This window comes from Sinocyclocheilus grahami, unplaced genomic scaffold (assembly GCF_001515645.1).
Source record: "Sinocyclocheilus grahami isolate Dianchi unplaced genomic scaffold, SAMN03320097.WGS_v1.1 scaffold515.1, whole genome shotgun sequence".
Classification (NCBI taxonomy): Eukaryota; Metazoa; Chordata; class Actinopteri; order Cypriniformes; family Cyprinidae; genus Sinocyclocheilus; species Sinocyclocheilus grahami.
Window position 1 is genome coordinate 280,559 of NW_015505694.1, and position 26,800 is coordinate 307,358.

A 26,800-nucleotide genomic window follows, 5' to 3' on the forward strand; every position below is an offset into this window, starting at 1 on the left:
TGCTCACCACATATACTAAAATAAGCCTTGGAAAACAGACTTCAGATGCCCAACAATGTGAGACTTTTCATGTTTTAATGAATAATTCTCTGTGTGTACACTGGTATTTCTTCCTTTTAAGTTGCTAATATCAAAAGAGGTGGTCTATCAATAATGTTCAAAACACTGAATGAATGGGTTAATTATGAATTAACATTAACTTAGATCAATAAATGTCGTACATATAAATACTAGATTAGCCTATTATATTTTATGTCCTTTTGTAAAGCTTGCAATGTGTTTGACCATGAAGCATAAGCAACATAAAATACATTATACACCCACTGTGTAATACTGCAAAAATCAAAGAGACGTTTTTATTGATTTCTTCTAGTTTGAGTACTTGTTAAACATTAACTGTTAATCCGGTTACATGTTTAGGTCTTGTGGGGTTTATGATAAAAAAAAACCAGCAGCATTACTAACAGCAATAAAGTCTCAACTACAGCTGGTTAGTAATATTACCGCAGAGTTTTTAGAACCTTTTTCATGTGCTAGTTTTTTCACGATTTGTTAGTTACCTGCTTTTGATTCTCTTACAGCTTATAGACAGAAGAAGACAGCTGGTGGAACAAAATATTGCTTTGTCAAGAAGAGCAAGGTATGTCGTCAAAATGATTTTCTTCGTTAATCTCCAAAAAAACAACAACACTTTTTTTATGGTTTATGTTTTGCTGACCAGGTCATGGGGATTCATCACACCGTGATTCTGCTACTGGTCCCGTGTGCCTCACTGTCGACTTATGGTCAAACAGAAGAAGTAAAGCAGCTTCTTAAGAAATTATAAGAATTTCATTCGTTATAAGAAATTCATCAGGCAGCGTGTGTTTGGAGCCATGAATGTGCTGAGATGTGACAGTGAGATCTGTACATCACGGGATCCCAAAATGACAACAGCTGCAAAGAAGTCAACACCTTCACTAGCAAATAACAACCAAGTTAAAGCAGTTTGAACTGGAGGAGGTACTTGGCTCCCAGAAAACAGAGACTTGTATATGAGCAACAAGCCATTTCCTGTAATTACATGTATACATTAATCAGAGGGGAGAGACACCCCAAATGTGAATACAGAGGACACAAGTCCACTCGAAAGATTGTTGTGGGGTGTGCAGGCAATTGGCCAACGCATTATGAAGAAGGCGTCATTGTATAGATGTCAAGTTGAACATACGCCTCTTTTAGCTTCCTATTAATTTATGGTCCCTTTATTAATTGTTAATTTTTTTTTACTGTTAATTAATTATTAATTAATCATGTCAATAAATAGCTAAATAAACTCACAATCAGATCATTCTTAGATATTAATGTTGCAGTAGCTTATACATTGAGCAGTAATGTATGAACTAGGCTAAATGAATTGTTTTGTTTAAAAAAAACATATTTAGTCATAATTTTTTGAATTTATGTTTAATTTGTTATAGTAAACACAACTTTTAACTAATTTTATATTCTGAGAAGCATATGCAGTAATACAATTGGTTTGTTGTTTTTCCCCTTTTGTCAAACAGCACAAATGGTCATTTTATGAATGAAATGAAATAAAATGTTTGTTTTTTTAATTATTATTATTATTTAACAGTTTATTCTTTAACTGAAGTAAACATTTTTGTTATCTGGCTGTAAAAAAAAAAAAAAAAAAAAAAAAGTTTTACTAGCCCGTACCCAGACTGTCTTTCATCTTTCCTGACTCACTTTTCATCTCGTTTTTTAAGCTGACTGCACACCCCACACATTGTCACTGAACTTGTGTAACGCTAGGTCTGTGTTGTACTGTGACTGTCTGCGATATCAATAAGGAAATCTCCCGTTTAGAAACTTAGTGCTTCCCGCTTTACAATCAAGAAACAAAAATTAAACCTGCTAAATATAAACATTTTTAGAAAACCTCCTATGGGTAATTTTACGATAATATTTTTTACATTTAGAATATATTCCCTGTCGTGAGCAATACATTAAATCAAGTCCATTCGCCTGTTATTCGCGTCTTTTATTTTGTAAAGGAAAAATATATCTGAACTTCCTGTTTGTGTTTGGAAGGCCAACGCTGGCTTCACATCGCTACTGAACGAGGATCCAGACAGACAGCTGCCGCTGCTCACCTTCAAACTAACCAAAAATCGCATTTATGAGCTCGACTGAAAACCAGAGGACATAAATGGACAGATTTCTGCTGAACGCGTCTTCTTAGAGGTCGTGTTACAGCACTTTTAGGTCTATATCTTTATAAAACAGTGGTGAGGTTGCTAACAGCTGATAGCTAGCTAGAGCTGGTGATCATAACAGCTTGAAACAGCATCATCTCCTCACATGCTGCTGATCACTGAACGGCTCAGCTCAGCTCTTCTTTATTTGAGCCATGATGCCTCTCAACTACCACTGTTAAAATCATATCATAGATCCTACTAGCCCGCTGTGAGTGTTACAGCCATTTTGGTTTAGATGTATGTCCATTGTCATTGGGGGCTTTTTTCAGTTTCACCTCATTGAGCTGTTGTTTAGTTTTGTGTTTTTTGACAGATGTGTAATGTTCATTTTGTATTATGATAGTTTAGATGTATTTACTTGTAATGTGAAAGTGACCCCCTATTTCTGTGTCTTATAGATGTTGAATTGATGTAGTACGTGATGATTGTGTGTTGATGCCCCAAACAAGAAGATCAGGACAGAGGGAGGGAGTTTATTGCCTTCACTTGGTGGATATCTCACTGCCCTGGACATGATGGGCCCACGGCGAAAGGTCACCAGGACTCATAGTTTGGGGGGAGGAACATTTAGCTCTCTTGGACATGAGGAACCTAAAGACTATATCAATGAGCTCTCACATGAGGTGCTCTGCCACATATTCCGGTCAGTACAACACCCCGACATCCCACTACTAGTTAGTACAGTAGTTAGCAAATGTATTACCAGTGTGCTATAATTGTCAATCCATTCTCCTAAACGTTTGTCTTAATTAGGGTCGCTAAGGTCCTTGCTATTCTATTCTCATTTCCAGAGATTTTTGACAGCGCTGTCATAGATTAACTCAACGGTGTATAGTTGACTTGAGTTTTGATGCGTAAATCCATCTCCCCACAGATACTTACCCATGCAGGACATAATGTGTATGGAGTGTCTGTCACGGAAACTGCGGGAGGCGGTGACTCTCTACTTGCGGGTGGTGAAGGCTGTGGACCTTTGTGCCAGCCGGTGGTGGGAATACATGCCCTTAGGTAGACGACACTCTTAATGCTCAAATTTCAGTACTGAGATCTGTTTATAACTCAACCTGGTATAAATGTGTGGTCAATAGGTATGAATTGTCAAAGGGCTTTGAGTTTATATTCAGATTAAATAACATATTCACAGTCCTGCACAGAATCTGCCCAACAGATTTCACATCCCTCTACCCTGGAGACTTGTGTATTAAATGTTTTGATTAGGCTTTCAGTGTACTACTCAGCTCTGTTTATGACTTATTACCTAGTACTCTCAGCTATACTTAATACTTCTTGCCATACTTAAATCCAGTGGTTGAAAATGGTTTATGCTGATATATAGAATGCGAGATGTCAGATACAGATTTATTTCTGTGATGGCAAAGCGGAATTTTCAGCACCATTTTAGTGTCAAGACTAGAAATCATTCTAATATGATAATCAAGAAACATTTCTTATTATTATCAGTGTTGAAAACAGTTGTGCTGCTTAATATTTTTGTGGAAACTGTGATAAATGTTTCTTTTTCAGGATTCTTTCATGAATAGAAAGTTCAAAAGAACCGCATTTACTTGAAACAGAAATACTTTCTAACATTATAAAAATGTATTTACTGTCACTGTTGATTAAATTTAATGCATCATTGCTGAGTAAAATTATTCATTTCATTAAAAAAACTGACCCCAAGATTTTTAGTAAGCGTATATTACCTGTATAATAAGAATTTAGTGATGACAAATGAGATTAACTAAAATATCAAAAAAATATATATATAGTTTTACTTGAAAACAGAAAGTGTTTATTAACTTTTACCAGAGCTTTTAATAGATATTTGCCTGTGGCAGTGATCTCTGGTTAGCCGATTAATTCATAGCTTTCAGTCACGTGACCGGCTCGAAGACCTGGAGGGCAAAACATCCATAGAACTGCAGGACAAACCTGTCAGTTTTCCATCTGTTTCACAGCCTCAAATATTTAGATCACCTCTCAAAAGAATAAAACAAAGGTATGTGAACAAAATGCAAGTTTTTCCCATTTGCAATCCATATTAAGCACCCGCGGCAATATTTCAATCATTAAACAGTGTGACAAAACGTTGTTAAAACACTTAAAGTGCCTTAATATATTTGAAACAGTAATATTCTCTATATTTATTATGCATACTTTACATAGGCAAGCAGATGAGCCCGGAATATGAACGCAATCCACTTAATGGTTCAGTGTTTTCCTTCTAATGGGAAACCATTTAACGTGAAACTTTGCACATTGCAATTATATTCTGGCTTCATCTGCTTGCCTGTACAAAATATACATAATCAATAAGATGTTTACTGAATTTCGCCTTAATACTACTTAATGCAAACTGCGTAAAAATAACTGGCGGTCAGTGGAGCAAAACTTCGTTTTGCCCTCCAGGTGGGCGTTCCTATAAGGGTATGACGTCACGTGAACACTATCAATAGGAATGGCATATATATTGGTCTACTCCTATGCAAACCTTTCTTGAAATATAGATTTGTTTTGAACAGAATTCCAAATTGGTGAATCCAAGAGTACCAGTCCTAAAGCCTTACAACACTTATTCTATGATTCTGTCCATTTTATTTTGTTTTTGTCCTTAATTCAGTGGTGTTAACTGATGTGTGTAACTCAGGTTTCACAGACTCCAGTTTCCTCATGCTAATGAAGAAGATGCCTGATTTGGAGCAGCTGTATGGTCTTCATCCACGTTATCTAGAGAGAAGGAGGGTCAGAGGTTATGAGGCTTTCAGCATTCCTGGTGTTTTGGAGGCTCTACAGGCCTGTCCCAACCTTATAGTGAGTCTATGATATATATGAGATAGTTGTTGTTTCAGTTTATAAAAATGTTTGTCCATCTGTTTTCAACTACGGTTTAAAATGAGGACAATATCTGCACTTACAGGGTGTGGAGACATCGCATTTGGAGCTGGTGGAGGCGATATGGAACTACATGCCTCAGGTTCACATTCTAGGGAAGTTCAGGAACAGAAACGGGGCGTTTCCTATACCCTCAGAGAACAAACTCACTATTCCAGCTGCAGCTAAAATCCAGACTCTCCATCTTGTTGGTGAGTTTCAAATTGCTTCCAGAGTGCAAACCGTTTTCCACATCATCTTGGTCATCTTGTCACAAACCTTTCTACTTTGTCTTTCTTATAGGTGTCAATGTGCCGGAGATCCCCTGCTTGTCCATGCTCAGGCATCTGTACCTGAAATGGGTGCGCCTCACAAAGCCTCAGCCCTTCAAAGTCTTTCTCTGTGTGAATTTGCGTACGTTCGTCATGAGGAACTGCGCCGGTCCCACTAATTCTCTGAAGTATGTGCCTCTTGTCACCGGTCTGGCCTCTGCCCGCAACCTAGAGCAGCTGGAGCTGGTGAGGGTGCCCTTTTTGGGTGGGCTGATTCAGCATGTTGTGGAGGATAGCTGGAGGTCAGGTAAGATGAACATTTTGTCAGCTCCTTACAAATAGGAATCATATTAAAACTGCTGAACAGTATATTATAGTATTGAAAAGCAGTCAAAACTTTTTTTTTTTGACTGTGCAAGTTGTTCTTGCAATACATATTTCTCATTGACTATGTGAATACAATACCAATATTGCTTTGTTTACTTATCTTGAGCAAGAAAAAAAGTATGCAGTGGTGCACTGCTAAAAGAAAGTTCCAGGTCTGTGGCACATTGGCTAAAGTACATCTCTTGTAGGAGGGTTCCGTAATTTGCACACAATTGTATTTGGTGCCTGTAAAAATGCACTTGAAGTGGATCTGGGCTACCTCATCATTACTGCTGCTCGCAGGTAAATCTGTGTTTAAACATTCAAAGAGCATGCTAAACTTTCACTGATTCCTTTATAGAATTAGAGATGTTGACAGAATCAACTCTGGTTCTCAGGTTGCATGAAGTTCGAATCCAGCCTTCCTTAACCAAAGATGGGGTGTTCTCCGCACTGAAGATGGCTGAACTGGAGTTCCCTCAGTTTGAGACTTTGCACCTTGGATATGTTGATGAATTTCTGTTGCAATGTAAGTCATTGTTATGAAATGTCTGTCATTAATTTACATTTACATTTAGCAGATTTTATCCAAAGCGACTTACAAATGAGGACAATAAAAACAGTCAAAACTAATTACTCACCCTCAACTAATTACTCACCCTCATCTCATTCCAAACCTTTTGTTCATCTTCAAAACATATTTGTAATGAAACCTGAGGGATTTCAGTTCCTCCAATGACAGTCCATTCCATCAAAACCTTCAAGTATCAGAAAGTTCATGAAGACATAAAATTACATGTCAAGCAAGAACATTTGAGCATGTGTTTACCATATTTAATCTGCTTTATGTATCAATGTTTATGTCTCTTCAGAAGACTGAACTGAACTTTTTAAAGTGTCAAGGTTTTGGTCGAACAGACTTTCAATAGAGAAACATACCTTATATATATTAATTTGTGTTTCAAAGATGAATGACAGTCTTATGGGTTTGGAACAATATTAAGGTGAGTAAATGATGACAATATTTAGATTTTTGGGTGAACTAACCTTTCATTTACCTGTAATAAAACATGTTTCTCACAGGTAACATGAGCCATGCTGAGCTAGTCAAATACGGTCTTGCTGATGTAATCGAGAATCCAGGAATCATCACAGACATAGGAATGAAGGCTGTTAATGAGGTGTTTACCTCCATCAAGTATCTGGTCATTTATAACTGTCCACATCTTCACAATCCACACAACTGGATCACAGGTAATTGATCCATCATCATTTGTTTATGTATTTCCTGACTTTTAGTGTACAATTTCTATCAAGTTTTACAATGCATATTTTAGTTCCAGTTTTTAAATCTGACTAATTAGCTGTTCTTTGTTAAAGACCACTCACGCTGGAGTCGACTGGTGGACCTCACTCTAGTGCGCTGTCATGCTATCAAGCTGGAGTCGTTCAGTCAGTTCATTGAGATGCTTCCCAGCCTGGAATTCATCTCTCTGGATCAGATGTTTCGTGAACCTCCCAAGGTGAGCTGTCGACCCATAAAAACCATTACCAGGACACTATCACTTAGATATCTTTACCATTTGTGGTAAACAGACAGTTCGGGGTCTTTACTCTGATATAATTCTTATCACAATATGTACAGTAATCACAATATGTGTACTTTTGAACAGTAAAGAAGTTACAATATAAATGAAAAAAATATATAATATAGACTATAGGAGATTAAATGTTGTGAAGCATGTTAACGTTATTTCTTTACCTCAGGGCTGTGCCCGTGTCGGACTCAGTGCAGGCACGGGTATCGGAGTTTCGTCTGCCCTGGTCAGCAATCAGAATTCCAACAATGATAATGACAACAATAACAACAACAATCACCAGAACAATAACGATGCAAACATTCCACCAAATAACAACGAACAGGTCGAAGATGTGCCTCAGCAGCACCACCATAGACCAGAGGGTACTTATTCAATTAAATTTTTTTTTTCAATTCAAGTTTATTTGTATAGAGCTTTTCCCGATTTTCACACAAAGCAACTTAAGTTTCTACAATATTTAGTAGTAGCATATCAGTGGTGACTGTCAGTTAATGTACATATGGCAGAAATGAAAAATCAATTAAAGACGTAATCAAACAGACGATGAACACTATTAACAGCAATTATTATATGATGCAATCAAACTTATAGCAAAATTTGGTAGTTCTGTATGTTGTTTCAGGGTTGGCATCATCTGAGGTCCTCTGAGGGGTTGGCATCATCTCTTCTCATGTGTTCTGGATCCAGACTGAAGCTTGTGTTAATCCTAGTTACGGCAAAAACAGAGAAACAAATAGAGACATAATTAGCGTAGCTGCTGTTCCAATCAAGCAAAATTTTTTTGTTTAACCCAAGCTAAAGAAAAATAATGTGCATTTGATCAGCTATAACTGCAGTACAAGATTATCAGGAAGGTTATTCCAGAGTTTGGGAGCCAAATGCGAAAAAGCTCTACCTCCTTTAGTGGACTTTGCTATCCTAGGTACTACCACAAGTCCAGAGTTTTGTGACCTAAGGGAGCATGATGGATTGTAGCGTGGTAGAAGACTAGTTAGGTACGCAGGAGCTAACCCATTAAGGGCCTTATAGGCAAGTAATAATATTTTGTAACTGATACGGAATTTAATAGGTAGCCAGTGCAGAGACTGTAAAATTGGGGAATATGATCTTATTTTCTTGACCTGGTAAGGACTCTAGCCGCTGCATTTTGGACTACCTGTAGCTTGTTTATTGATGATGCAGGACAACCACCTAGCAGTGCATTACAATAGTCCAGTCTAGAGGTCATGAATGCATGAACTAGCTTTTCTGCATCAGAAACAGGTAACATGTTTCGTAACTTGGCAATGTTTCTAAGATGGAAGAATGCTGTTTTTGTAACATGGGAAATATGATTTTCAAAAGACAAGTTGCTATCTAATATAACACCCAGATTTTTGACTGTAGAGGAAGTAACGGTACACCCGTCTAGTTGCAAATTGTAATCCAAGACATTCTGTGTACTGTTTTTTTGGTCCAATAAGTAATATCTCGGTCTTATCCGAATTTAATAGGAGAAAATTATTGGTCATCCAATCTTTTAAATTTTTAACACACTTTGTTAGCTTAGATCAGTGGTTCTCAAACCTGTCCTGGAGTACCCCCAGCCCTGCACATTTTGTATGTCTCCCTCATCTATCACACCTGATTCAACTCATCAGCTCATTAGCGGAGGGTGCAAGACCTGAAGTGGGTGTGTCAGATATAGGGAGACATACAAAATGTGCAGTGCTGGGGGTACTTCATGGAGAGGTTTGAGAATCCCTGTAAGGCTTAGATAATTTAGAAGTTTCATCTGGTCTTGTTGAGATATATAGTTGAGCATCATAAGCATAACAGTGGAAACTAATCCCGTATTTTCTAATAATATTACCAGTGAACCCCGAACGTTATCAGGAAGGCTATTCCAGAGTTTGGGAGCCAAATGCGAAAAAGCTCTACCTCCTTTAGTGGACTTTGCTATCCTAGGTACTACCAAAAGTCCAGAGTTTTGCGACCTTAGGGAGCGTGATGGATTGTAGCGTGGTAGAGGACTAGTTAGGTACGCAGGAGCTAACCCATTAAGGGCCTTATAGGCACGTAATAATATTTTGTAACTGATACGGAACTTAATAGGTAGCCAGTGCAGAGACTGTAAAATTGGGGTAATATGATCATATTTTCTTGACCTGGTAAGGACTCTAGCCGCTGCATTTTGGACTATCTGTAGCTTGTTTATTGAAGATGCAGGACAACCACCTAGCAGTGCATTACAATAGTCCAGTCTAGAGGTCATGAATGCATGAACTAGCTTTTCTGCATCAGAAACAGGTAACATGTTTCGTAACTTGGCAATGTTTCTAAGATGGAAGAATGCTGTTTTTGTAACATGGGAAATATGATTTTCAAAAGACAAGTTGCTATCTAATATAACACCCAGATTTTTGACTGTAGAGGAAGTAACGGTACACCCGTCTAGTTGCAAATTGTAATCCAAGACATTCTGTGTACTGTTTTTTTGGTCCAATAAGTAATATCTCGGTCTTATCCGAATTTAATAGGAGAAAATTATTGGTCATCCAATCTTTTAAATTTTTAACACACTTTGTTAGCTTAGATCAGTGGTTCTCAAACCTGTCCTGGAGTACCCCCAGCCCTGCACATTTTGTATGTCTCCCTCATCTATCACACCTGATTCAACTCATCAGCTCATTAGCGGAGGGTGCAAGACCTGAAGTGGGTGTGTCAGATATAGGGAGACATACAAAATGTGCAGTGCTGGGGGTACTTCATGGAGAGGTTTGAGAATCCCTGTAAGGCTTAGATAATTTAGAAGTTTCATCTGGTCTTGTTGAGATATATAGTTGAGCATCATAAGCATAACAGTGGAAACTAATCCCGTATTTTCTAATAATATTACCAGTGGTGTTTTGAGTTTGAGCTCCATCAAGTTAATTCTTTATCGTCTATTTTTTATCTTAAAATCAATTTTATACACCACCATTTTTGTTTCTATAACGTGTGAATATATCCCCTATCGTATTTATATCCCCTATTATATACAATACATTCAATTTGAGGTCAGAAAGTTAAGGCTGGAGTAATTGCTGCTGAAAATTCAGCTTTGCCATCACAGGAAATAAATGACATTATAAAATATATTCAAATAGAAAATAATTGTAATACTGTTTCCCAATATTACTGTGTTTTTATCAAATTAATGCAGCCTTGGTGCACACAAGAGAATACTTTCAAAAACATTTACCAAAATCTTACCGACCACATACTTTTGAACGGTTGTGTACATCTAGTGTTTAAAGGTGACATATTATGCCCCTTTTCACAATATGTAATATAAGTTTCAGGGGTCCCCAGAATGTAACTGTGAAGTTTTAGCTCAAAATACCCCACAGATAATTTATATAATTTTGAAAATGGTTATTTTGAGTGGATGCAGAAACGTGCTGTTTTAGAGCCTGTCTCTTCAAATGCAAATGAGCTGCTGCTCCCCGCCCCCTTTTACAGAATAGAGCTGCGCCATTACAGCTCGTACTTGCTAAAAAACATGTTTTGGTTCTGATTATCATGTTTATCTCGCTGAAATCATGCGTTTTAAACCATATTAGTTTAAACTTCTGATATACGGTTTTCTGAGCGCACACATCCGAAGTACACGGACAGAAAGCTGCTGTCACAGCATGCGAGTACTAAACTAAGTTCTCATTCACACACAAGTTTACGTTAAAAACACGCATAAGTTACAAAAACAGTCGGTTATGACTGTGAAGGTAAACAGCTGGGAAATAAATTGCATGTTTATTTTAGATCTGTGTGGCAGCAGCAATATACAGTAAATAAATCAATAAATCCTCTGCTCTCTTGTCTCTTCTGAGGCTGGGAATCTAAATAGTGTTCTGTGCTCATCTGTGCAGCCAAAGACAGAACAGTTAGCATGTTTTGCTCAAGCTTTCGGCATGGCATTAGAACTGGTACACCGTTGGCGCTTGCGAAATCAAAATGACGGCGCCGTGGGTGGAAACTTACAGATTAAGGGGAGGTAATATTATAATGAGATCCCTTTGCAATGTCACTAGGGGAGCGAAATCAGACGCTTGCAGAAAAAAGCTTATCAAAACAAAGTTACTGAGTTAATCTTTTTCACGTTTCCATGATTGGTAGATGCACCGGGGACCTGATTATAGCAATTAAAACCTAGAAAAGTCAGATTTTCATGATATGTCACCTTTAATGATTGTTTGGCTGCAGAAAGCTTTGAGTTAACTTTTTTTTCTTGACTTCAATCAGAGATTCCCGATGTTGAGGGCATGGTGCCAGACAACATGGAGCCTGAGCCCGTTCTTGTGGCCTCCAACCCAGATGAAGAGACCCAAGGTTCCAGCCAGACTACTAATCCTTCACTTGAACAGGATGAAGAACAAGCAGGTCTGAAGAAACCTAGCAAATAATGCAAACAGATGGAATACGCCTGATGAGTAGCCATTAACATTTTTGCTTTTTCTTTTATGATTTAATTCAGGACCTAGTGGAGTTCAAACTGCAGTGAAGAAACAGTCGGTGGTGCTTTCAGACTCAGACAGTGAGGATGAGTATAGTCCAATCAGGACGCCGGCTGCCGCCCCCTCTCAAGGCCAGTACCCTGAGACAGAAGCCCAGGGGAAGAGCAGTACAGCTGTGACTCCACATGGTAGTTTGCATGTAAAATCTTCATAGCCACTGCATCAGTTCTTAGTATAAAATACATTCAGGCACTTAAGGCTTGGTCCACATTCCATCACCTTTTTCATTACAACTATAACATCATAAATGTTTGTCACTTTGATGTCTTTAACATCATTTTTGATCAATTAATTGTGTCCCATCACTAAATAAAAGTATTGATTTCTTTAAAAAAAAAAAAAAAAAAAAGAGTCTTACCCCAAACTTAATGTGTGAATATAATTGCAATAAATGATGTAATTTTAGATCAATATACACTACTATTCAGATTTCATCATTTAATTCATACATTTAATTCGTACATGTGACTTAAGTGTCCAAGAATATTCACGTATTTTTGGGGCCATATAAGTTCTGAAATATTATCTGTACGACTGCAATGACACTATTGGAAGAAAGCAAACTTGATGGCTGATACAGCTTGATGCCGATATGATTGTTGTGCTGTATTCTGGCAGGTAAAGGGAAAACTCCACTGCGTAGACATGGACTGCAACCTCAGGAGCTCAGTTGTGAGAAAGGCTGCCAGGTGACCAGCGAGCAGATCAAGGCTGACATGAAGGCGGCCATTGAGACGGCTGAGCGTGGGGCCAGAGACAGAAACAGTGGGCCCGGGTCTGCTTCAGGCTACGCTGCCGGCAACTGTGTTTGCTCCATCCGCTGGAGGGAGGAGTCTGCCAATCAGGACAACCAAGGTGGAGCGGGTAGAGGGGAGGACGACATGGTGAGGACTCGCTGCACCTGCTCTGAAAATAGGACTCGTGGTGGCCACGGCCTGCCAGTGGGAGGAGACAGCCATAGATCAGAACGTCACAGCCCAGAGCAGAGAGCAGGAGGAGATGAGATGGAGGACATGCTCTCCAACGCTCCACCCAGGACTCAGGGCTCAACTGAGGGGCAAAGTGAGAGGACTGCAGGCCACCAGCATGGATCATCACACAGAAGCCCGATAGATGAGTTTCCCAGGAGACCGGTCACTCGTGCCTGCAGCAGACTTTCCTCTGTGCCCCTGGTTTGTGAGTCAGGTAAGACGAGAGCAGAGGCTCCTCACAGTGGAATGTCAGAGAATCAATTGAGCAATGGAAAAAAGGCACAGTTAGGCAAAGGCTGATCCTTGTGGTGTGGCATTTGTGCATAGCATAAAAGCAGATGGAGGAATGCTGGGGGTCTTGATTACTTCACTGCTAGTCTATATGGGCAGTTATAGTGCAGTATATTTCCTTGTGTTCATGACATTTGGATAAAGGGCCACACCCATGTTGACTCCTAGAGAACCTACAGTGCTGAGAAGAATAGCACATGTAGGAAATTAGACTTTTTCTGATGAATGCATGCTTGCATAAAACCACTGTTGTAGTAGAATGTCTCATAAGTGTAGATGCATTTATTTCAGGAATCTCTAAACCTTTTTCAGGCCCTAATTAGAAAGACACATTGTTGAGTGTTGCATTTTGAGTGTGAAGTATAAGGTGACTATTTAACATATTGAATATTACAAATTACGTACTTTATAATGCTTACATTGCATACTACCGTTCAAAAGTATGGGGTTGGTACAATTTTTTTTTATGCTTTTGAAAGTCTCTTATGCTCACCAAGGCTACAAAAATACATTAAAAACAGTAATATAGTGAAACAATTATTACAGTTTAAAATAACTGTTTTCAAATTTAATGTATACATATTTTATAAATGTTATGTATTCCCTTGATGTCAAAGCTGAATTTAACAGCTATTACTCCAGTCTTCGGTGTCACATGATACATCATTCAGACTCTAATATGTTGATTTGGTGATCAAGAAACATTTCTTATTATTAATAGTGTGGAAAATCGTGCTGTTTAATATCTTTTAGTAGGATTCTTTAATGAATAAAACGTTTTTTTTTTTTTTTAAACAGCATTTATTTGAAATAGAAAACTTTTGTAAATGTCTTTACACTTCCATTTTGATCCATTTAATCTGTCTTTACTGAAAACAGTTTTTTTTTTTTTTTTTTACGTACTGACCCTAAACTTTTGAATGGGAGTGTATTTACAAACTCATATACTTTTGAAATTAAATTTAAATTATACTTGATAAAATTTTCATTTTGGGGTGAAATGTTCTTTTATTATTTATGAACTGCGTGAGCTTCAAGCTTCAAAAGGGACTCAAAAGCACATACAAGTGGTTCATCAGACGCTTGTGCTAAAACAGACTGAAGTCGGTGTTGTTGAGCACTGAGAATCTCGACATCCCTCATAGAGCTTGTTTGTGTTTTTGTGAGTGAAGTAGCTATGTTCAATTTATGAACGAGTAATTTTTTTGAAGCAAGGCTAATCTATATTGCTTTGTTGCCCATTGTATGTTAATTTTTTTCCTATGGCAGTAAGATTTAACATAAAGATAAATTTGACCAACAGTAAGACTTCCATTTCATTTCTCATCACCTCTTGGTGTATCCAGAACTACCCAAAGCTAAGCCTCGGGTTGCAGTGAAGAGGAACCATATGGCAGACAAGTCCACCAGCACCAGTGACCCTGTGACTGAAGACGACCATGTGCAGGTGTCTTGTTCTTGTTCATGGTCTTGTTTCACTCAACTAAATGTTTCTTTAATGCACTTTCTTACAGATCACAAATATTTTTTCACATCATACAGGTGCTCAGCCTTAAATCTAAAAACCTGGTGGGAATCACACTTACAAATTGTGGCATCACAGATCTGGTCCTTAAGGAGTGCCCCAAAATGATGTTTGTCCATGGTGAGTTCATAGCAGAACATGTTGACATTGACAGGAGTCAAACTGTATCACATCCAAATGTGTAATTTGATCGTTTTTTTCCCAAGCAACACGCTGTAGGGTGCTGAAGCACTTGGTGGTTGAAAGTGCCCCCATAGTAAACCGCTTTGATTACGCACAATGTAAGAAGTTGGACATGGAGCAGGTGCTTGACCAGATCTTACGGATGCCGCCGGAGAGAAACCGCATCATCTACATGAGGCCTATGCAGCAGGTCAGCGTTATTCTTTAGTAGAGTGAGGTTGCCATGGTAGCTACAATCAGTGGGTTTCTGAATATGGTGTTGATGTAGGACTTATAATTTTCACATTTGATGAAACTGTTTCATGAGTATACAGTATTACTATTGGTTGCATAAGTGCAACATTCAATAAAGTATAGAAATGCTTTATGCTTTGCAAACTTAAACATTTAGATTATTGTGATATACTGGATATTGTTGTTGAATTATTGTGGTAAATATTCAGCAAGGATGCATTAAAGGGGACATGAACTGAGAAATCAAAATTTCACTGTACTATAAAAACATCCTGTATGTTTCAGAACTCAAAACCTTCTCGTTAGTCTAAAAACAGCTTATATTGAAGCCAATCTGCCAAAACAACGTAATAGTGTGGCTAAACACCGCCTCTGCAGAAGACGATCAACGCCTGCTTCTACATCACTGCCTGTTTAGCCCCGCCCACCGATTCACGCATGTAGTGTAAATAACAAGAGAGGCGAACGCAGGTTTACACAGAATGCGATATATAGATTTATTGATCATACACATTTTTATGCTTTGCAAATTTAAACATTTAGATTATTATGATTTATTGGACGTTGTTTTAATAAGTGTGTCATCAAAATAACATTATATATCGATGGCTGGCATGGATGAGGTTTTACAAGAAGGAAACTGCAAGAATAGTTTGTAATATAATTGTAATATATTCATCAGTTGGAATGAAGAAGTCGTTCATGTTTCACATCATATGCAACTGTTTTCCAACAAACGTGTGATTGGATTTATATGTGCTTAATATTTAGAGTTACATTACAGCTTTGTTTTTGAGCCCTGTAAAGGGTAATTGAGGTATTTACAGCACAATATATTACAGATATGTGCTTTTTAACATTAGATTGATTCTCTGGCTCTGGAAAAAAAGCTCTTCAGTGGACCTTATCCATACCATATTGCTATTATCCATGAGTTCAGCAACCCACCCAATGTCAGGAACAAAGTGCGTGTACGGAGCTGGATGGACACCATTGCCAACATTAGCCAGTGAGTGGACTACATTACCCATAATACAGTACTGGTAAAGCGAAGACTTCTCTAAACTTGACTTTCTATCACTGTTCAGGAATACAAATATTTCAGTTTTACCGTTTCTGTTTGATTCTGATATAAGTAGCTTTGGATAAAAGCGTCTGCTAAACGTCTAAATGTAAATGTAATACCAAGAATAAGATAATAAAAAATTTAGTGTTTATCATCTTTATAGTGCTATATTTAAAAAGGAAGAATGTCAATTTTTTTGTGGCCTGTTGAATTACACTTAAATTCTGCAAAAATTATGCCAGCTTTCTAAATGGCTCATCCGATTCCTGCTTTGTTCACTAGATGGCACTATTTTCTTATCATGATAAACCCAGAGACTCACAAGCTGTGTTTTTATCCTTTCACAAGAGAACTCATCAAGTATGAATTCTTTCCGGAGGCCACACGGACGGAAGAGGATTTAAAGAAGTATCCCAGCTATCCCTGGGGCAGAGACATCTACACTTTAGAGGGTGAGAGGAAACAGATCAGGGTCCTTTGAGACTAGCTCCAAGTTCCCCTCACTTCCTCTGGAAACACAGTTATATTATGTGTGAAAGAGAAGAGAGAGAAATTTACAGCATTTACATTTCCCAAATCCCTTACACAAAGTTAATCATCTTAATGGATGAGAAAAGTTGCAGACTCCCATAATGTCGAATTTGCCCATAAATGTTTACAAGACCCCTTTCAGTTTTAAAGGAATAATAAAGGAATGGCATTCGATCTTTCCCACACTCCCTTTGCCTTAGGATTAATAGATGGGGCGCCGTATTCGATGATCACAGATTTCCCGTGGCTTCGCTCGTTACGCACAGCAGAGCCCAACAGTTATGCCCGATATGACTTTGAGGATGATGAAAGTAGTAAGTAACACACTGTCCATTATGAAAGAATAAAGTTCAGGTGTTAATATTCATCACAATACAATGAAATTCAAATACAAATGCATCTTAACTATAGCACAATCATTTAGCCATGATGTTTGTTCAACCATTTATTTTCCAATATTATTTTTCCATCTTTTGATTAAACTAACCAAGCTCAAAAACGATATATTATATAATTAATATAATTGTATAATGTTTTTGAAAGAAGTCTCTTTTGTTCACTAAGGCTGCATTGATTTGTTAAAAAAAAAAAAAAAAAAAAACTCTCTCGCGCACACTTTCTGAAATTGTCCTTTCTGTCAGCCACTATCTATGCGCCGCGGCGTAAGGGACAGCTCTCGGCCGACATCTGCATGGAGACTATCGGTGAGGAGATCTCAGAGCGACGGCAGACACGTAGGGGTGTTTTCCAGCGTGTGGTGGTCGTCTTCATCCACTACTGTGACGTTCGGGGGGAACCGGTGGATGACGACTACATCTAGAACAGTCACAGCTCAGCCGGAGGGCCTGGAGATGCTGGAGAGAAGTGTGGAGAGCTCTTCAACTCTCTGCCAGGCTCTGGCCACCTCTGTGCGAGAACAGAGAGGCATCTTAAACGCAGCTTCAGTGTGGAATACTAAGGCATTTCCAGTTGCCTTCATCTCTGAGTTGACTTGAAACAGAGAGTGATCGCTTTCAATCAGCCATTGTCTTTTTTGTGAGTTCATTCTAGACTAATGAACTGAAGAGTAATGGTGTCACCAGGTTGCTTTGCTTGTGTTCATTACATGAAAGCGGCAGCACACTTACAGTAAAGGGGGTGATAGTGTCAGCAGTTGCTTTGTTGCGCATGGAAAAAGACGTGGAGAGCCTTGACAGGTGGCATATGAAATCACTTGTTTGATTTTTGGTGGAGACAGAAATATAATTCTTGGTAGGCAATAGAGTTTTGTTTTTTGCACCTCATACGTTTTGAGAGACCTTTGTTTTAATAATTTCATATTTTATTTTAGTTTTTCTCTCACCTTTTCCCCAGACGTTGGCTTATGTGTTTTTCACTGTTAACGGTGCTGTAAGTCAGTTTAACCCAGAACCTGGTGAAGAGATTAAATGTTTCTTGGCCCATGAGAGGAACGTGGCAGAATCGGTGAATAAATGTGGCTCGTTTTCCTCCCTGTGGTCTTCATAGAGCTAACAAAAAAAAAAAAAGTGGAACAAAAAACAGCTGAGTATTTTATGCACAAATATCTTTTTTTTTATTCTTTTCCCCTTAGTTGAACCCACTTTTTATGAAACGCCAGTAGAATCGTTTTTAATCAGAAGCACAGTGGATAAAGTTGCCAGGCATATCCCTTATTCATCTTCAGATGACTTGACGCACATGCTCTTTTCCTCACTCGCTCTCTTCATATGGTAAAGCATCTTCAGAAATGGCCCTGTGCCATTAACTTGCTTTATAACCTACACCAGAGACAACAGAGTCAGCATTGCATGTTTCTGGATGGTTTCCTTCCTTGCCTAATCCTTCACATAGTTGCTTAGTTGACACACCAACGAATGCGAATGATATAAAATACACAGTATGTCTTAACTGCCTGCTTTGTGCAGAATAGAGTTCACCGACTTGTGTTTGTTATGGTAAGGAAACTAGTCCAATTAGAAGAGGATTGTGAGTCCAGGACTTGTTAATACATGAAAACCCCCATCTCGCTGCTCTACTTTGTGCCCACTCTGCCATGTTCAAAAGCCAAGAAACTCCATGGATTGCATCTGCACCCATGCTGAGCTCTGCAGAAACTTATGTACAAAGTTTGTGTACAGATATTCTGTATTTAAATGATTTGTTTTATATGTTTATATAAAAGAATAAATATTTCACTAAGACATTCTGTCATGGCTGTTATTGTTTTTTTCTTGTATGTAGATAAATATTATTTATTATACACGGACACATTATGTATATTTTACTTGCACTATATAAGCTTGAACTGCAGTTATGTCGTCTGCAGCTTTAAATGTTTGAGCTTTGGCTGGATTCTCCACGGTCAATGTTTTTATCGTTCAATAGATAGAAATAATCATTTTGAGACTGATTTCAGTGATATTCTCTGTGTCCTTATAGGTGTGGACTCATTAAATTAGAATGATTCTTAAAGGTGCTGTATGTAGGGTTGACGCCGAGTGGTTGAACTAAGTATTGCAGTCCAAATTCAAAATATTGGAGAGGGTTTTTTTCACGCGGCTCCTCCTCCTCAGACTGTGACGCTTACACTGTGTTTTCCGCCAACTGGCAACGCGGGGTGCAGAAATACAATTGGGTAAACTGGCAGTGTTTCACAAACCAAAAACCGAAACCGACATTCCAGCCCGGAACGCACATTTTCAAAGGAGAATAACTAACTAGCATTGTTTTTCAGATAACAAGTATGTTAACTTAGCATGTTTCTTAAATATCTGCAAACATATTATGGTATTTTTATGCGTTAGTAGAGCCAAAAAATTACATACAGCACCTTTAAAACTATAATTAAAATTTACAGCTGAGAAATGCTTAAAACACTGATAGCCAAGCAGAAGCCGCCCAACTTTAAAGAGCTTGAGCATTTAAAGCGGCAAGCGACATGACTGCAGCAGGTGCTTATAATTAATAGAACATTATAGTGTGTCAGTGTGGACCCTAATATAGCTATTGTTAGAGTTATGTAGTGAATGGCTGAGTCATTCACTCAGTCCATTTGTTCAAAAACGCAGAATTTTCTTTGAATCACCGAATCAACTAATAATTGACACACTTGCTCATTCAGGATCGAAACTAGTACTGAGATTTGCAATTTATTTCAATCAATTTATTCGTTCAAAAACATTGACGAGTAAGTCATTGAATTACCAAATCAACCGATTCATTCACCGTTTCATAACACTGATTCATTCAGGACAGAAACACCAGTAATGCGTTTTGCTTGGAGACGTTCAACACTTTGGCTTCATTTGGAAATGTTTTTGTTGTAGCTTGCAATATACACTCTAAATGTACGCACTTGAAATTAATTTGTTTAACTGTGCAATTTATAGTAGTATAATTCGCAGCTGTGCTGTTTGTCTGAATGTCAGCATTACTCTGATTCCTCGGCCCCTTCATAAGAGTGTGGAGGAATGTGTCTAATTATGCAAGTGAAGTAGCAGTCGGATTCTGAATTAGTCTGCAATTGTAGTGTAAGGGTCTCACATGCTTACAGTACAGCAGACTCGTGCATGTAAAATCCATTTCCATACTCCGACACGTGGCTGCGTTCAATAACCCACAAGGCAAGAGAGGGGAGTTGGTCTATACACTTTTGCTGTTGCATATGACCCATTCTGGATTTAGTCTTGTCACATTGTTTACAGTGTGTCACTGACACCACAAAGGTGTTTAATGTTTCAGGTCATTTGTCGCTTAACACTGTATAAGCAGGAAGAGGAGAGATTTGTGGTTCGAGCAGAACCCCTCCTGTACTCGGTTCCTGTCTGAAGGGGTTGGCCAAACATGCTACATTTCCAAATGAAATCCAGCCAGTTTCACCAAGAGAAATCCAATCTCAGTGGTGAAACAGACCTTTTTCTTGTAGGACACAACATGTTAATCGGCTTCAGCTGTCTTGAGCCAAACATGCGAAGAAGTAAACACAAGCGTGTAGTTTGTGTTGCAGTTTTGTTCTTTACAAAGAAACTGATTTTTGATTCTAATGTATAAACCTTTGAGACCGATCGACCGTGATCTCTACAGGTGACAACATATGTTTTTGTATTTTTCATTTTGCAGAAAATTATTGTGCATTTATATTTCCTATGTAATCAACATCTTTTACTCAATAGTTTAATAAATTTTTATTTTGATTTGTCATTCGAAACACTTAAAAGGGTTGTAGTTCTTTCACTCATTAAACCCAGTCTTGTTCCTTTGTCTTTTTGTACTTTTTGTAATATTGTGATTAACCTTGTTGCTGGTTGGTTTGGTTTCATAGCTTATAACTCTTTAAGAAAGACTCTTTAAAAAATCCCTAGGGGAAAAATGAATAGGAAAAATATTTCCGGAACCAAGACAGCTGAAAAAGTGGACAGACACTTTTGTACACTATAGAACTAGATCCATTATCCTAAAGACAGATTCACCTATCAGAGAGGTCGCTGTTACCATGGAAACAGAAACTGCAGCTGAAGAATGCTATGACACATTGCAACATAATCAGGTCAGTCATCTTATATTCTCATACAACATATTATTTATTTATTTGTAAATATCTAAATCTTTAAATGTTTTGTTTTTAAATGTATAATCATCCAAGTCAATTAAAATTTATAAAGCACCGTTTAAATTTATATTTTATCTTAGTTAATTCTCTCTCTGGAAACGCACTTTTACTTTTGTCAGCTTGCCCTTTGAATTGTCTCTTGTTGTTCACAGTTCAAGTAAACATAATTTCCTCTATTTGAGACCCCCCAGAGCCACTTACTCTATACCGTACACTATTATATCTTGTAAAAAAAAAAAGCGGCTGCTTTTTTTATTATTATTATTATGGCTTATAATTTTTACACTGTGGCTTACATCAATCATCTGTGCATGGATTGACTGCATGAATCAATAGTCAGGTTGCAGCTGGTCTTATATCTAAATCTTTAAATGTTTTGTTTTTAAATGTATAATCATCCAAGTCAATTAAAATTTATAAAGCACCGTTTAAATTTATATTTTATCTTAGTTAATTCTCTCTCTGGAAACGCACTTTTCCTTTTGTCAGCTTGCCCTTTGAATTGTCTCTTGTTGTTCACAGTTCAAGTAAACATAATTTCCTCTATTTGAGACCCCCCAGAGCCACTTACTCTATACCGTACACTCTATTATATCTTGCTTTTTTTATTATTATTATTATGGCTTATCATTTTTACACTGTGGCTTACATCAATCATCTGTGCATGGATTGACTGCATGAATCAATAGTCAGTTTTTATTATTATTATTATTATTCTTATCCAGTAAATCATGAACAACTGGAAAAGTCAATGGAGCTTCAGAAATGGTTGTGAACACGTCTGTACATTTCTGCCAGTTGCATTAAAATGATATGATGATACGATTAACCACTTACACATTATATTTACATTTTTAAAAAGTTAAAAGAAATGTATAGGTCTCTAATCAAATTTGTGAGAATATGTAAACCCATTTTACTGTAGGTCACATTACTTAATATGCTGCTTCAGTGCAAATAAATGTATTTTCACAAGTGGTCTGAGACTTTTGAATCCACTGTACATGGAAACCCGTAAGATCCAGTGGTGTCAGATGTAGTGTAAACATTGCTGCAGGACTACATGTAAAGAATGAGAACACCCCACTGGTCTCCATCAAACACAGAGCACAGCTCCAGCTGTCAGACACTGGGAATCTATTGTTCTCCTTTTGCTGATACATCCTGCCATGTGTGCGCGCATGGCTTTTGTCATTTAGCTCCCTGACTACGTGCTAAAGGATGTGCTGAACCTGCTCTGGTGGACGTAAGTACAACCAAATGTGACAGGCCAGTTAAATTAGACACCTTGGCTGGCTCTCTTCCTTCAGGGCATGTGAAGGTAAAGCAAATGAATCTTGAGCGTGTAGAGATAATCCAATGTCTGTCATATGAGTATGGCCAAAGAACGGTGATCTACTGCAAGCTATTCCTGCCGTACAGAGAGGTCATTCAGAGGACAGCACCGGAATATGACTCTGACTGATAAACATGCATTTATAACATTTAGCTCGACTTAAGGAAGGTTAATGCACTTGATAGAAATGTCCATAAGCCAGTCACAGTACGTTTTTGGCAAATGGAAGTGTAGATTTGAAATCTTATTTTCCTGGGATGCTCTTCAGTGCCCTTTTTGTTATTTCTGGGTCACTGCTAATGCACTAGCTTTCATAAATTGCCATGCAAGCATCAGAGGATACAAAAATAAACGTACATATTATGATAGAGACTTGTCCTCTTTTTTCTATTTTGAGTCAATGACCTGCTGTATCCTCTGCAGAGTGGATCATCTGACCCAGCTGAAATTGTTATGTTTGCAGTGGGCTCTGTGCCATCTCTCCTGATAAAAGGATGCTTTTTGAGAAACGAGATTGAGTTGCTTGCCACTGAAATCTCACTACCTTTTGTGATTACTTAGGGATCATTTTATACAAATTAATTAATATTATTATTTTGACCGTTTGTGGTATTACCCTGTGTTACCATACTGGGAAAATGCTTTTTGCTAGGTGGCTTTAGGGGTTCTTGGTGGTTACTAAAAAGTCTGACCCCAAATTTCTGAATGGTATATTTGGTGTATATATTGCCCAAAATCATTCTTGTCCGAATATTATTTCATATAACAAATGGTTCAGGATGAGTCACATGCTGAACCGCTTGCCTTAGCAAGGTCCACTAATTAAAGACACCAGGACATATTTTTCATGGAAATGGACTGTAAAATTGGTCTCAGAATTTCCAGTTTTTGCAATGGTTTCAAGATGTTACCTGTATTGTTAACTTAAAAGTTCAGAATCAGTCTGTCACAGTTTGTTATCTCAAGCAAGAGCCCCCCAAAAAGTCTCAACGAGTCATCTATCACTAGAACTAAACACATTGTTCTGTTCTGTGCTGTTTGGGGTCAAAGTCTGCGGTGGAAAACCACTTCAAAACAGAAACTTTTCTCCATTTTTTTTCATTATATATATAGGTATGGAGTTAAAATTATACATTTAGATAAAGTACTACAATAAAAAAAAGTTTTCTTCACTCTTCATTGTTTTATGTTTTTCTAAAAAAAAATTCAGACGGCCAGGTTTGATATTTTAAAATGTACTTTTGAATTTATCGACAATAATAGGTATTGCACAGTAATTGCTACCAAAAAAAAAAAACGTTTTACAATTCTTTCCATTTTGTTTACAACATACATTATTTTTGCAATTAAAAACCACTTCTGCAATATGCCCCAATAGGGGGGAGTGGTGGCCTAATGGTTAGCGAGTCGGAACCCACAACCCCAAAGGTTGTGGGTTCGAGTCTCGTACCGGCAGGGATTGTAGGCGGGGGGAGTGAATGGACAGCGCTCTCTCCCACCTTCAATACCATGACTGAGGTGCCCTTGAGCATGGCACCGAACCCCCAACTGCTCCCCGGGTGCCGCAGCATAAATGGCTGCCCACTGCTCTGGGTGTGTGTTCACGGTGTGTGTGTGTTCACTGCTGTGTGTGTGCACTTTGGATGGGTTAAATGCAGAGCACTAATTCCAAGTATGGGTCACCATACTTGGCCACATGTCACTTTGTTTTTTCATCATCATTTTGATGACTCTGGAACCCACACATGCAATCCAGAGCTATTATTCAAATATCATAAAATAAAGAAATCTAGCAAAGAGGGAAAATAAACTGCTACGCTCCACTTGTATGACGCTCTCTATTTGGAGGAAAAGAACTCATCAGCCAGGCCATTAACGCTCAGGGCTGCCAAGCCACGAGGCACGGGTTGGCTGCTGTTTTTAAAAGCCCCCGTTTCTCCAGATGTAAACAGAGAATCTTCCCCAAACATTGCCTTTTTAAGACTTCTCGGTGAGAGCTAGGGGGCGACCTCTTCTGCCACTCTCTGAAGCTAATGAAGGACTCACCGAACAATGGCTCACACTGACACCGTGCTGTCATGCTTCTCCACTTCAGTCCCCCCACTCCTGTCTAAATTTAGTCTTTCCAGAGCATGGGTCTGGAGGAGACAGTCCCTCTAAACATTAGTCTTTTGCAGCCTCCTTTATGGACGAGGGTGAAAAGGGGATCTAACCCTGATGGACATTTCACAGACAGACCTCACCACCCCCTCCCTCTCTCTTTAGCCATATCCAATCTGCCTCTTTGACCTCCTTGGCTTGACGTGTCCAAGAGGAAAATTCATCTGGCGGCGAGCACGGCTCAAGGTCAAGGCTTTGTCTTGCTTTCCTTTATAATCGCTCTTATCTCTCCTCTCAGCAGATGCCTTGGTCCATTGATGCCGAGATTGGTGTGAATGAATGTCTGGTTTGTGAATGTCTGCTGCTTATATGTACATTCTCACAATTAGAAAGGGTCAGCATATGTAAGACAACACTGAGTATTACATTACAATTAAATAAATACAAAAACACACTTTAAGAATATCAAATCTGGCCATCTGAAAACCTCCATAGAAAAACACTAATTGGCTAATAGATTAATCATTGACTTAGATTCCAGTTTATCCATGTGGGTGTGTGATTTCATTAGCAAACTGTTCGTGTGTCGCCATTGGTCAGTGTAATGATGATCTCCAGAGTCATATTATATTATTAGATAACAGTTTTCCCTAGGCCTGTTACACACAGTGTCCATCATCCTGAAGACGACCAATTCACTGCCATTAATCTTTGTTTCATGAAAGCAAAAACATAGCGGCTTCATTTAAATATTTTTAGATGTATAGATGTGCCCGGGACTAGTTGTCATAAGGGTTCTGTCTCAGTAGGTTTTGAGTCAAAAGTCTAAATATGTGTTGCTCTAGCAGTGGTTTTGTATGTTGATAATCTAAAAAAAAAACTTTTTCCACTAAAAAGAACCTTTTGAAAAGGTGCCATGGATGTAAAAGGTTCTTGATGCCTGTAAAGAAACTTTATTTTGTATTTGGTAAACAAGTGAAAATAATAAACCGACACGGGTGTATTACATGTCAGGGCATGAAAAGTTGTTAAATGAACTGATTCTTTTCTGAGCAGTAACCATTGACATGTCCAATGGTGTTTTTATAGCCATGATTTTAGGGTGTGTACAGTAATCAATAGAGTATTGGCAAAAATATAAAATGTGACAACTTGCTCTGGCTTTTTGTACACTGTGATATAATGTTTCCATTTTGGCTTGATATTCAGCTTTTTCCAAATTTACTGTGACGTTTTATCTGGTTACAGATTGAACAGCCACCAACAGAGAACGTCTTTGTGTGGAGACCCAGTTTTTGAGCCCAACTGCGATTCTGCAGGAAAGTAAACAAACCTCTGTCTTACTTTCTTTTTTCCGCCACTCTCTAACTCTTTTCTCCCTGTGACTTGTATATGATTCTCAGCATTCTGTAAGCAAATGCTTTCCCATATGGGGAAGCGCAGTGCTTTTGAGAGGAAGTTAATTATCTTAAATAACTGTGTCTGTGCAGAGCCTGTGTGTTCCCAGGCAGGAATGGCAAGGAGCCCTCTGTTGTTAATGGTTTCCACATGGACTCTCAGAGAGGCCGGCCAAGACTCCAGCACGGGCAGAAATCTCCAAATTTAGAAGAAATATGAAAATTGTCAAACGTGCCTTCCTTAGGCTGAGACAGCGGGCCCGGCCCCCTAGCCTGAGCCCTCCCTCCCCGTCTCTTCTCATCTCTCACACACCGTGGGTCACAGCTCGGGGTCACGGGGGCTCTTACACCAGCCAATCAGGGAGCTCGGGAGGCTTTCCCTGACGTGCCGCTCTGATAGTAAGCCGGCCCCTTGCTTCATATAAGGTAAAAGAAAAGTCTTTGCTCCCCAAGCCGACCATGCTTCAAAAAGGAGCCTCGCGCCGGGAACCCCCTTCAGACGGTGGAGCGCACGGCATCCATGGGAACAGAGCGGGGACCCCCTCTCTGCATCTCTACCCATCCCGACACCAAACACCCAGCACCCTCGCACCCAACCAAATCGGCCAGGACCAGTGTGAACGATCCTTCTTCTTCAAGACGCAGACTGCGGTAAGTCTATCTCAACTT

General features: G+C 38.6%; 1 protein-coding gene and 1 pseudogene across 3 annotated transcripts; both read left to right on the plus strand.

The window, feature by feature from the left end:
• Nucleotides 1-414: 414 nt before the first annotated feature.
• LOC107554829 (ribonuclease-like 3) lies at nucleotides 415-1,434 on the plus strand (annotated as a pseudogene).
• Nucleotides 1,435-2,091: 657 nt separating this feature from the next.
• Nucleotides 2,092-18,215, plus strand: LOC107554840 (F-box only protein 38-like). 3 transcript variants are annotated; one of them, XM_016237472.1, is made up of 21 exons: nucleotides 2,092-2,229; nucleotides 2,642-2,886; nucleotides 3,118-3,251; nucleotides 4,891-5,054; nucleotides 5,161-5,326; nucleotides 5,418-5,693; nucleotides 5,962-6,055; nucleotides 6,151-6,281; nucleotides 6,836-7,006; nucleotides 7,133-7,275; nucleotides 7,520-7,715; nucleotides 11,617-11,754; nucleotides 11,849-12,016; nucleotides 12,507-13,073; nucleotides 14,497-14,597; nucleotides 14,693-14,795; nucleotides 14,882-15,048; nucleotides 15,956-16,101; nucleotides 16,507-16,610; nucleotides 16,890-17,003; nucleotides 17,331-18,215. In XM_016237472.1, the coding sequence occupies exons 2-21, from the start codon at nucleotides 2,756-2,758 to the stop codon at nucleotides 17,507-17,509; spliced, it is 3,393 nt and encodes a 1,130-aa protein (XP_016092958.1). In that variant the 5' UTR covers nucleotides 2,092-2,229; nucleotides 2,642-2,755; the 3' UTR covers nucleotides 17,510-18,215. The 3 variants fall into 3 exon arrangements, with proteins under 3 accessions (XP_016092958.1, XP_016092960.1, XP_016092959.1); XM_016237474.1 differs by having other exon boundaries at nucleotides 16,899-17,003; XM_016237473.1 differs by lacking the exon at nucleotides 2,092-2,229 and adding an exon at nucleotides 2,236-2,451.
• Nucleotides 18,216-26,800: the final 8,585 nt, after the last annotated feature.

Bases quoted from the DNA above. Each gene is read 5' to 3' on its own strand.
- LOC107554840 (XM_016237472.1), top strand. From the start codon at position 2,756: ATGATGGGCCCACGGCGAAAGGTCACCAGGACTCATAGTTTGGGGGGA. The intron at 7,276-7,519 runs GTGAGCTGTCGA...TCTTTACCTCAG, and splicing joins TGTTTCGTGAACCTCCCAAG to GGCTGTGCCCGTGTCGGACT. The intron at 14,796-14,881 runs GTGAGTTCATAG...TTTTTTCCCAAG, and splicing joins CAAAATGATGTTTGTCCATG to CAACACGCTGTAGGGTGCTG.